Raw genomic sequence first — 13,189 nt, forward strand, 5'->3', positions numbered from 1 at the left:
CCAAGCAGTTGCCATACCAAGGGGTGATCCAACCAGTCAACCAGTATGCCAGCAGCGTACCACCCTGCATACCACTGCTGGCTTACTTCTGAAACTAAGCAGGGTTGGTCCTGGTCAGTCCCTGGATGGGAGACCAGATGCTGCTGGAATATGTGTTGGAAGGCCAGTAGGAGGCACTCTTTCCTCTGGTCTAAAGAAAAATCCCAATACCCCAGGGCAGTGATTGGGGACACTGCCCTGTGTAGGGTGCTGTCTTTCAGATGGGATGTTAAACAGGTGTTCTGACTCTCTAAGGCCATTAAAGATCCCATGGCACTTATTGTAAGAGTGGGGCTGTTAACCCTGGGGTCCTGGCTAAATTCCCAATCTGGCCCTCAAACCATCATGGTCACCTAATAATCCTCAGTTTATGATTGGCTCATTCATCACCCTCCTGTAACTGTTCCCCAGGTTGTTGCTGTAAATGAGAATGTGTTCTCAATCAACTTACCTGGTAAAATAATGGCTAAAAAGATGCTCTCAGCAGAAGGGCCTATGGCAAATATTTTCAGCCTCCTGATGGGGAAGAGGCATTGTCGTGCCTTCTTCAAGACTGTGTTTGTGGACACCGAGAAACCTGAAGCTCTCCACTACAGCCCTGTCGATGTCCATTTTATGTAGTCTACAATCAGTTCCTTTGTCTTGTTGACGTTGAGGGATAGGTTGTTATCCTGCCAACACACTGCCAGGTCACTGACTTCCTCCCTATAGCTGTCTCATTGTCGTGGGTGATCAGGCCAACCCCAGTCGTGTCGTCAGCAAACTTAATGATGGTTTTGGAGTTGTGCGCAGCCACACAGTCGTGGGTGAACAGTGGTGGATGTGTTGCTGCCTACCTTCATCACCTGGGATCCAGGATCTAGTTTCAGAGAGAGGTGTTCCGTCCCAGGGTCCTGAGCTTGGTGATGAGCTTGGAGCACTATGGCTTTGAACGCTGAGCTATAGTCAATGTGTTCCTCTTGTCCAGGGGGGAGAGAGCAGTGTGGAGTGCAATAGAGATTGCATCATCTGTGGGGGAAAAAAGCAGACATTTAAAATCCCTTTGAGCATGGTGTTATTAATTACACTTTGGATGGTGTATCAATACACCCAGTCACTACAAAGATACAGGCATCCTCCCTAACGCAGTTGTGAGAGAGGAAAGAAATTGCTCAGGGATTTCAGCAGGAGGCTAATGGTGACTAATACAGTTAGAGTGAAATGAGAAAACTGAGGATGGATCAACAACATTGTAGTTACTCCACAATACTAACCTAATTGACAGTGTGAATAGAAGGAAGCCTGTACAGAATAATATTCTTAAACATCCATCCTGTTTGCAACAAGGCACTAAAGTAATACTGCAAAAAATGTGGCAAAGCAATTCACTTTTTGTCCTGAATACAAGTTTTATGTTTGAGGCAAATCAAATACAACACATTACTGAGTACCACTCTCCATATTGCTTTCCAACAGACACTGGGTGATGAATTCACTTTTCAGCAGGACAACAACCTAAAACACAAAGGCCAAATCTACACTGGAGTTTCTTACCAAGAAGACACAGAATGATCCTGAATGGCTGAGTTACACATTTAACTTAAATCTACTTGAAAATCTATTGCAAGACCTGAAAATGGTTGTCTAGCAATGATTAACATCCAATTTGACAGAGCTTGAAGAGTTTTGAAAAGAGTAATAGGAAAAGGTTTCCCATCAAATTCTTAGAGACGTACCCTGAAATACTCACAGCTGTAATTGTTGCCAAAGGTGATTCTACAAAGTATTGACTCAGGGTTGTGAAAACCTATGTAAATTATATATTTCTCTAATACATTTTCAATATATTTGCAAAGATGTCTTAAAATATGTTTCATTTTGTCATTATGGTGAATTGTGTGTAGATAGGTGAGATAAAAAGAAAAAGTTTTTTAGAAGTTTGTTGTAACACAACACTTGTGGATTAAGTCAAGTGGAAGGAATACTTTCTGAAGCCACTATATATATATACAGTTGAAGTCAGAAGTTTACATGCACTTAGGTTGGAGTCGTTAAAACTTGTTTTTCAACCACTCCACAAATGTCTTGTTAACAAACTATAGTTTTGGCAAGTCGGTTAGGACATCTACTTTGTGCATGACTCAAGTCATTTCTCCAACAATTGTTTACAGACAGATTATTTCACTTAATTCACTGTATCACAATTCCAGTGGGTCAGAAGATTACATACACTAAGTTGACTGTGCCTTTAAACAGCTTGGAAAATTCCAAACAATGATGTCATGGCATTAGAAGCTTCTCATAGGCTAATTCACATCTGAGTCAATTCGAGGTGTACCTGAGGATCTTTTTCAAGGTCAACCTTCAAACTCAATGCCTATTTGCTTGACATCATGTGAAAATCAAAAGAAATCAGCCAAGACCTCAAGAAAAAAAATGTGAGACCTCCACAAGTCTGGATCATCCTTGAGAGCAATTTCCAAACAACTGAAGGTACCACAATCATCTGTACAAACAGTAGTACGCAAGTATAAACACTGTGGGACCACATGCAGCCGTCATACCGCTCAGGAAGGAGATGCGTTCTGTCTCCTAGAGATGAACATACTTTGGTGCGAAAATCCCAGAACAACAGCAGAGGACCTTGTGAAGATGCTGGAGGAAACAGGTGCAAAGGTATCTATATCCACAGTAAAACGAGTCCTATATCGACATAACCTGAAAGGCCGCTCAACAAGGAAGAAGCCACTGCTCCAAAACCGCCATAAAAAAGCCAGACAATGGTTTGCAACTGCACATGGGGACAAAGATTGTACTGTACCTTTTGGAGAAATGTTCTCTGGTCTGATGAAACAAAAATAGAACTGTTTGGCCATAATGACCATCATTATGTTTGGAGGAAAAAGGGGGAGGCTTGCAAGCCAAACAACACCATCCCAACAGTGAAGCACGGGCATGGCAGCATCATGTTGTGGGGGTGCTTTGCTGCAGGAGGGACTGGTGCACTTCACAAAATAGATGGCATCATGAGGACGGGAAATTATGTGGATATATTGAAGCAACATCTCAAGACATCAGTCAGGAAGTTAAAGCTTGGTCACAAATGGGTCTTCCAAATGGACAATGACCCCAAGCATATTTCCAAAGTTGTGGTAAAATGGCTTATGGACAACAAAGTCAAGGTATTGGAGTGGCCATCACAAAGCCCGGACCTCAATCCCATAGAAAATTTGTGAGCAGAACTGAAAAAGTGCGTGCAAGCAAGGAGGCCTACAAACCTGACTCAGTTACACCAGCTCTGTCAGGAGGAATGGGCCAAAATTCACCCAACTTATTGTGGGTGTAACGGCGTTCTTCGTTTGTAGAAAGAGAGTCGGACCGAAATGCAGCGTGTAGGTTACTCATGACTTTAATGAAAGAATACGTACATGAAATAACTTAACATACAAAGCAAAACAACAAACGGAACGTGAAACTAATTACAGCCTATCTTGTGACTATAACACAGAGACAGGACAAACACCCACAAAATACAAAGCGAAACTGAGGCTGTCTAAATACGGTTCTCAATCAGAGACAACGACAAGCACCTGACTCTGATTGAGAACCGCCTCAGGCAGCCAAGCAAAACTAGACACACCCCTAAACAGCCGCGATCCCAACTATACAAACCCCAATACGAAAACAACATATAAACCCATGTCACACCCTGGCTTACCCAAACATATACCAAAAACACAAAATATAATGACCAAGGCGTGACAGTGGGAAGCTTGTGGGAGGCTACCTGAAACGTTTGACCCGAGTTAAACAATTTAAAGGCAATGCTACCAAATACTAATTGAGTGTATGTAAACTTCTGACCCATTGGGAATGTGATGAAAGAAATAAAAGCTGAAAAAATCATTCTCTCTACTATTATTCTGACATTTCACATTCTTAAAATAAAGTGGTGATCCTAACTGACCTAAGACAGGGAATTTTTTCTTGAATTAAATGTTAGGAATTGTGAAAAACTGAGTTTAAATGTATTTGGCTCAGGTGTATGTAAACTTCTGACTTCAACTCTGTTTACAGTACCACTCAAAAGTTTGGACACACAAACTCATTCAAGGGTTTTTCTACATTGTAGAATAATAGTGAAGACATTAAAGCTATGACATAACACATATGGAATCATGTAGTAACCAAAAAAGTGTTAAATAAGTCATTTTTTATATATTTAAGTTAGATTCTTCAAAGTAACCACCCTTTGTCATGATGACAGCTTTACACACTCTTGGCATTCTCTCAACCAGCTTCACCTGCAATGCTTTTCCAACAGTCTTATGCTGAGCACTTGTTGGCTGCTTTTCCTTCACTCTGCGGTCCAACTCATCCCAAACCATCTCAATTGGGTTGAGGTCGAGTTATTGTGGAGGCCAGTTCATCTGATGCAGCACTCCATCACTCTCCTTCTTGGTCAAATAGCCCCAAATAGCACACAGAGGTGTGTTTTGGGTCATTGTCCTGTTGAAAAACAAATGATAGTCCCGCAAAGCGCAAATCAGATGGGATGGCGTATCACTGCAGAATGCTGTGGTAGCCATGCTGGTCAAGTGTGCCTTGAATTCTAAATACATCACAGACAGGGTCACCAGCAAAGCACCCCCACACCATCACACCTCATCCTCTATGTTTTACGGTGGCAAACACATGCAGAGATCATCCGTTCACCTACTCTGAATTTCACAAAGATACCGTGGTTGGAACCAAAAATCTTATATTTGGACTCATCAGATCAAAGGACAGATTTCCACCGGTCTAATTTCCTTTGCTTGTGTTTCTTGGCTCAAGCAAGTCTCTTCTTCTTGTTGGTGTCCTTTAGTAATGGTTTCTTTGCAGCAATTCGACCATGAAGGCCTGATTCACGCAGACTCCTCTGAACAGTTGATGTTGAGATGTGTCTGTTACTTGAACTCTGTGAAGCATTTATTTGGGCTGAAATCTGAGGTGCAGTTAACTCTAATGGTAACTTTGGGTCTTCCTTTCCTGTGGCAGTCCTCATGTGAGCCACTTATTTGAGCTTATTTCATCATAGCGCATGATGGTTTTTGCGATTGTACTTGAAGAAACATTCAAGGTTCTTGAAAAGTTCCGAATTGACTGACCTTCATGTCTTAAAGTATTTGAGCTGACCTTTATCTCTTTGCTTATTTGAGCTGTTCTATGACTTGGTCTTCTACCAGATAGGGCTATCTTCTGTATACACCCCCTACCTTATCACAACACAACTTATTGGCTCAAACGCATTAAGAAGGAAAGATATTCCACAAATGAACTTTTAACAAGGCTGACTTGTTAATTGAAATGCATTCCACAGGACTACCTCATGAAGCTGGTTGAGAGAATGCCAAGCATGTGCAAAGCTGTTATCAAGGCAAAGGGTGGATACTTGAAGAATCTCAAATCTCAAATATATTTTGACATGTTTAACACTTTTTTGGTTACTACATGATTCCATGTATATTATTTCATAGTTTTGATGTCTTCACTATTATTTTACAATGTAGAAAAAACATTGAATGAGTAGGTGTGTCGAAACTTTTGACTGGTTGTAACGTCTCTCGTCGGAAGGCATGAACCAAAACGCAGCGTGGTAAGTATAATAATAATTGAGTAATTCTTTATTACTCAAAAACACTCTTAACAAAATGAAAAAACAGAACAGTTCTGTCAGGTGCAGACACTAATCAGAAAATAACTACCCAAAAAACCCAAAGGAAAAGGACAACTTATATATGATCCCCAATCAGAGACAATGATAGACAGCTGCCTCTGATTGAGAACCACACAAACATAGAAATAAAGAAACTAGAATGCCCACCCTAGTCACACCCTGGCCTAACCAAAAAAGATCATAAAAACCTCACTATGTCCAGGGCGTGACAGTAACCCCCCCCCCCCCCCCCCCCAAAGGTGCGGACTCCGGCCGCAAAACCTGACTCTAAAGGGGAGGGTCCAGGTGGGCATCCCTTCACGGCGGCGACTCCGGTGCGGGACGTAGACTCCCCTCCGCCCGTAGATCCCTCCGCTTTGTTGGCGGCAAATTACTCGCCAGACAACTTCGAAAAAAATGTGAGTGACCGAATGATTCACAAAGTTAAATCTGCATCTGGGGAATTACTCTCTTCCCCCAAAAACATCAATGACAGATTCCGTCAGATTTATGAGATTCTATATACATTCCTGCCCCGAACCAGGAAGATTCTAACTTCCTGAATAAGGAAATATCTCTTGAAGAAATTTGAGAAACAATTAAATCTCTAAAGAGTGGCAAGACCCCGGGCCCAGATGGATAGATACCCTGGTGAATTATATAAAACATTCAGCAACATGCTCTCTCACTACCTGCACAAAATGTTGGTTCAGGCCAATGAGGATGGAGCTCTCCCTTCTACTTTGGATGAAGCGTTCATTACAGTTATACATAAGAAGGGTAAAGATTCGAAAGAGGTAGGGTCATACAGACCAATATCTCTCCTTAATACAGACCAAAAGATTTTAGCAAACTCTGGCTAACAAGCTTAGCACTTTAATTGGCAAATTGGTCCATTCGGACCAGACCGGCTGTATCCCTAACAGAAACTCATTCTTCAATCTAAGGCGCCTCTTCAACATTATGTATTCTCAGAGGTTACCCAACGTGGATTTTGCCGTTATATCTCTTGACGCCGAAAAGGCCTTTGACCAAGTTGAGTGGCCCTATCTATTCAAGGTCCTACAGAAATGTAATATTGGAGATGGGTTCATAAATTGGATCCAGCTTTTATATAGTAACCCCTGTGCGAGAATACTCACTAACCAATCATTGTCGCCCTGATTGAACCTTTACAGAGGGACAAGGCAGGGTTGTGTGCTATCTATGCTCTTCGCCCTAATTATTGAACCTCTAGCTCAGGCGATTAGATCTCATGCAGCAATACACGGCTATAATACTAAAGATACTCTAAATAAGATTTACCTATACGCAGATGGCATTCTCCTCTATGTAACAGAACCCCAGGCTAGTATTCCAGCTATTCTTGATGTGATTCATTTATTTGGTACCTTCTCTTGACACAGAATAAATTAGAACAAGAGTGAATTAATGCCCATACGGTTGCAAAACACCTCCTGGCTAGAACATCTCCAGTTAAGTCATCTTCAGAAAAATGTACCTACCTAGGAATTGTAGTTACCAAACAATACACCTTACTATTTAAAGGGAATTTCCCCTCTCTGATGCAAAAACTCAAGGCAAACATACAATTTTGGAGAACTCTCCCAATTTCTCTGCTCGGAAGAATTAATGCCATTAAAATGGTCTTCTTCCCACAACTGCTCTGGGATTATAAAACACACAGGATAGGTAAAAAACACCTCTGTAAATCCAAGATGGAAGGAGGATTGTCTCTCCCAAATGTAATATTTTATTACTGGGCCGCTAACCTCCGCGTTGTTACGTTTTAGCTGGATGACGCACTTCCGGCATCCAGCTGGCTTACTATAGAGCGTGAGGAGTGTCATCCCTTCTCTATTGGCGCTGTGATTTTGTCGCCTGTCAATCTGGAGATGTCACTTTATTGTAACAGTCCTATTATACATAGCACAGTCCGAATCAGGAAGCAAATTAAAGTCCACGTTGAGCTTAGACCAATGTCATTCATGCTCCCTGTCGCCAGGAATCCCTCCTTTGCCCCTTCTAACCTTGATAACACCTTTGAGCGATGGGGAGAGTTGGGGACGTACCATAGGGGATTTATACATAGAAGGGACCTTTACTTCCTTTGAGTTGTTGAGGGAAACGTATAATCTTCCCAGAAGTAACTTTTTCAGATATCTACAAATTAGAGACTACGTTAGAAAACACCTCCCAACATTTGGGAATGATAAACCTTCCATGTTTGACGGATGCATAAAGATATGCACCACCTCAGACAAACTGATATTGCGTCTATATGACGCTTTTCACTGACATTTTTTCACTGACATTTTGGTGGCAGACTGGGAAGAGAGCTTGAAGTTTATACACAATAGCTCCATTAACCCCAGACATCGTCTCATACAATTCAAGGTATTACACAGATTACACTATTCCAAAACTAAACTGCATAGGATATTTCCTGATACATCCCCTATGTGTGATAAATGTCAGGCTGTGCAGGGTACACTACTCCACTGCTTTGCCCTATGCTCTAGCTTGTATGGTAATTGGTGTGGAATTTTTAGGATCCTCTCTGAAGTTTTGGAAACTTCAAGGAGTGTCTGATTCCCTAAACAGATGAACCAACCCCCCAAAACAACTAATCTCTTACAGTCTCATTTCGGCAAATAAACTAATCTTGTTGTTTTGAAAAAGGAGGGAAGCGCCCTCTACCAAATTATGGCTCAGTGAATTGGCAAACACTGTACACTTAGAAATAATTAGATATATTCTGAACAATAAATTATCAACATTTGTAATATTTTAATCTACCTTTGGGCAGCATGTGCTGGCCCCGCCACCCGAGCAGTTGGGGGATAGGGGGAATATGGGGGATATAAGTGGGGGGTTCTGTATGTCTGCTTTGTATTATTTGTTTTGTACCCAGAATTCTGGGTCTTGTTGTTCCTGTCTGCTCTTTATGTTTAGATAAGAATTGTATACCTGTCTTTTATACCTATACACCATTCTTGTGTGTGTTCAATAAAAATATTTGAAAGAAAAAAAATCTTTGGTTAATAGTCTTTGTCTCTCTGGTTGTTGGAGCTACATTTGAAGTCGGATGTTTACATACACCTTAGCCAAATACATTTAAACTCAGTTTTTCACAATTCCTGATATTTAATCCAAGTAAAAATTCTCTGTTTTAGGTCAGTTAGGATCACCACTTTATTTCAAGAATGTGAAATGTCAGAATGTCAGCTTTTATTTCTTTCATCACATTCCCAGTGGGTCAGAGGTTTACATACACTCACTTAGTATTTGGTAGCATTGCCTTTATAATTTGTTTAACTTGAGTCAAATGTTTCAGGTAGCCTTCCACAAGCTTCCCACAATAAGTTGGGTGAATTTTGGCCCATTCCTCCTGACAGAGCTGGTGTAACTGAGTCAGGTTTGTAGGCCTCCATGCTCGCACACACTTTTTCAGTTCTGCTCACAAATTTTCTATGGGATTGAGGTCAGGGCTTTGTGATGGCCACTCCAATACCTTGACTTTATTGTCCTTAAGCCATTTTGCCACAACTTTGAAAGATTGCTTGAGGTCATTGCCATTTGGAAGACCCATTTGCGACCAAGTTTAACTTCCTGACTGATGTCTTGAGATGTTTCTTCAATATATCCACATAATTTCCCAACCCCATGATGCAATCTATTTTGTGAAGTGCACCAGTCCCACCTGCAACAAAGCACCCACACAACATGATGCTGCCACCCCCCTGCTCCACACTTGGGATGATGCTCTTCGGCTTGCAAGCCTCCCTCTTTTTCCTCCAAACATAACGATGGTCATTATGGCCAAACAGTTATATTTTTGTTTAATCAGATCAGAGGACATTTCTCCAGAAAGTACGATCTTCGTCCCCATGTGCAGTTGCAAACCATTGTCTGGCTTTTTTATGGCGGTTTTTGAGCAGTGGCGTCTTCCTTGCTGAGCGGCCTTTCAGGTTATATAGAACTTGTTTTACTGTGGATATAGATACTTTTGTACCGGTTTCCTCCAGCATCTTCACAAGGTCCTTTGCTGTTGTTCTGGGATTGATTTGCACTTTTCGCACCAAGGTACGCTCATCTCTAGGAGTCAGAACGCGTCTCCATCCTGAGCGGCATGATGGCTGCGTGGTCCCATGGTGTTTATACTTGCGTACTATTGTTTGTACAGATGAACATGGCATTTGAACTTGCTCCCAAGGATGAACTAGACTTGTGGAGGTCTCCCATTTTTTTCTTGAGGTCTTGGCTGATTTCTTTTGATTTTCAAGCAGAGACACAGAGTTTGAAGGTAGGCCTTGAAATACATCCACAGGTACACCTCCAATTGACTCAAATTATTTAAATTAGCCTATGAGAAGCTTCTAAAGCCATGACATCATTTTATGGAAGTTTGCAAGCTGTTTCTAAGGCACAGTCAACTTAGTGTATGTAAACTTATGACCCACTGGAATTGTAATTCAGTGAATTATAAGTGAAGTAATCTGTCTGTAAACAATTGTTGGAAAAATTACTTGTGTCATGCACCGACTTGCCAAAACTAGTTTGTTAACAAGAAATTTGTGGAATGGTTGAAAAGCGAGTTTTAATGACTTCAACCTTAAGTGTATGTAAACTTCCGACTTCAACTGTATCTGTTGTATGGTGAACTTGGGCTTCATTAAGGTTTATTTGTGATAATAGCCCATGCCTACCCAGCCACCGACCTCACCACACGTCACTGGAGCACAGGGCCTGTATTCATAAAACGTCTCAGAGTACGAGTGCTGATCTAGGATCAGTTTTAGAGCTTAATTATTAAGATTACATGTAGAGGGAGGACCTGATGCTAGATCAGCACTAATTTGACACTAACATTTTAGTTATTTAGCAGACACTCTTATCCAAAGCAACTTACCATTAATGTGTTCATCTTACAATATCTCGGTGAGCACTTCTACTCTGATGTGTAATTGCACTGCCCACAGTAATCTGTGTATTGTGGTCACAAGATTTTTCCAAAGTCATTAATGCAGTGATACAGCATTTTCATAAGCATGCTAAATCGTCAACGCAATAAAATAAGGCTAAAATATTAGAAAGCAAACATGATTTTTATTGAAACAGGTTTACTGATAAATGACAGAGATGGTTGTCATGACACATCCTTGTTTAATTTCCAAAATCATGGACAAAAAAGTCATACATGGTACTTAACATTGAATAGCAAGGGAATCCATGCTGTGGAGCAGACACTCAATTCACAAAGAAATCAGGCAAAATGCCAGTTTCTATTTCAATAAAAAATATGTAATATTTTTTATTTTTTTTATTTATCCATCTTTACATGGTACAATTTTGTTAACTTTTTTTATAATATAAAAACACTTAATACTGATTGTGAAACAATGGATTTAATTTACAAAACAATAATAATTATAATAATATTAATATTAATAACAAACAATAATAATAACAATAATCATTAAATTGAAACAAAAATAGAATGGAGGAGACCAGTTGGAGCGGTTTCATCTTGGCCCACACAAATAGCACATTTTTTGGAGGAAATACCGATTGGCATTGAAGTCTACCTGACACACACACACAAACAAACACAGTATCAGGTCTTTGAGTATTTCTCATTGCCATTGACAGTGTTATGGGTACAATGACGAGACACTTTCTAAGCATTCATGAGCCTCTGAGGGATCACTCTCATTGGCTGATTATGTACTTTTCATTGTCAATCAAGTTCGGTGGACCAATAGTGACCCTCCAGAAAGTGCCCAACTCCCCCAGTACAAAGGATAACAAGTGGTAGGCAAAATACAGGAAAGAGGACATTTAAAGTGTCTCAGCATTTGGAGGATGGGAAAAACCTGCCAGGGGAGAGAAACTTGTATCCATTGCCGGCAGGTAGTCTGATAGAGCGAGCACCAGGGCTGCTGCTAGTGGAAATAGAGGGCGAGGGGGCCATCTTTCTGGGGTTGTGTCCATTGGAAGGGTTCTTGTTGCCCCTGTCCAACGACTGCAGCCCCAGCTCCCGCAGCTCCAGGCTGTCTTGGGTGTCGCTGGGGGAGCAGTGTCGTGGGGAGAGGTTCAGAAGGCTCAGCACATCTCTCTTGGCAGAGACCAAGGGTCCTGGGGCGCCACGGAGAGCCCGGACTGGACCCAGATGCTGCTGCTGTTGCTGGGACGCTGTGTTGGCCCAGAATGTCTTCAGGTTGTGGATGGCCACAACCTTCTCATCGATGACGCCCCTCCTGAGGCGGTCCAGGTCTGGGGCATCGGCAGGGCTGGAGCAGGCAGAGCCCGTGGAGGAGTAGGAGAGAGCTGGGGATGGGGCACTACAAGCCGGGGACTGGTGGCCAGAGCTGGGGGACACGTTACTGGGAGAGCGGGAGATGTGACCACTATAGGGGGAGCTGGGGTATTTGAGCTTGAACTGGGCGTGGCTGTCCAGGGTAGGGGAGGGGTGACTGCCATCCTTTAGAGAGGTCTCCGAGGCTGCAGGGCTGTTGTAACCAGAGCTGATCTTCTGCAGGGAGGAAGAGCGGGAGGGAGGTTTGGGTCGTGGGGAGGACTGGACACGGACACTGGCGCTGCTGCTGGGACGGCTGAAGGCGCTGGTCTCTGAGGAGCGGAAGGCAGAGTTCCTGGCTGAGGAAGCTCCAGCTGCAGCCCCCTCAGCCCCAGCCTGTTGTAAACTCCCCACCGCCCGCAGGTGGCTCTGGGTCTCCTCCAGAATCTTCTGGGCCAGCTCCTGGGGGTCCAGAGGGACAGTCTTCTCCTCCTGGGACTTGACGGTGCTATCTGTCTCAGTGCTGGACTGGTCCGACTCACCTGTGTCTGAGCTGCTCACCTTGCCTGGCACCTTCTGGAGGGGAGGGTTGGGGCTGGGAACCAGGCTGGTCTTGACCGGGGAGGTGGGGGTGCTGACACTGCCTCGAGATGACACAGACACCTGGTAACCCCTACCAGTGCCCGAGCTGGAACTACTGACAACACCCCTGCCCCCACGGTGGAGGTGGCGCTGCCCGTGACCCGGAGGTAGAGGCAGGGAGTCACAGTGGCTTCCCAGAGGCTCACTGCTGATTATGGAAAAGCCTTCATACTCCTCGTCATCTCCCCGGCCCACACCTGCTGCTGCTGCAGCCGCCCCGTGAGGAGAGGAGCGACTGCGGGGAATGTGCGGGTGCTTGTGGGCAGAAAAGTGTGCTGTGGCCCCACCACGCTGTCGATGGCCCAGGAAGTCACACTCTGATTTGGAGGCAAAGCTCATGGTGGAGGCCACGGAGCTCAGGCTGTAGACGGAGATGGCGTCTGAGGCCAGACTGTCCAGGCAGGGTGGGGAGAAGGGCAGGCTGGGGTAGCCCAGTGGTAGGGGGTTGGAGACAAACTGGGCCGAGGCCAGAGACTCCAGGGAGGACGAGCTGTCCAGGCTGAGACGCTTTGGCAGCTCTGTGGAGTCTGGGA

At 43.4% G+C, this 13,189-nt stretch overlaps 1 protein-coding gene across 2 annotated transcripts in view; it reads right to left on the bottom strand.

Annotated features, from left to right (window-relative positions):
• Window positions 1-10,805: 10,805 nt before the first annotated feature.
• Window positions 10,806-13,189, bottom strand: part of LOC115140053 (tetratricopeptide repeat protein 28) — a 259,236-nt gene continuing 256,852 nt past the window's right edge. For both annotated transcript variants that reach the window (XM_029678098.2, XM_029678097.2), the window contains one exon: window positions 10,806-13,183. In XM_029678098.2, coding sequence (XP_029533958.1) covers window positions 11,568-13,183 — 1,616 coding nt within the window. In that variant the 3' untranslated portion in view covers window positions 10,806-11,567. The remainder of the gene's footprint in view (window positions 13,184-13,189) is intronic.

Source organism: Oncorhynchus nerka, linkage group LG13 (genome assembly GCF_034236695.1).
Source record: "Oncorhynchus nerka isolate Pitt River linkage group LG13, Oner_Uvic_2.0, whole genome shotgun sequence".
NCBI lineage: Eukaryota > Metazoa > Chordata > Actinopteri > Salmoniformes > Salmonidae > Oncorhynchus > Oncorhynchus nerka.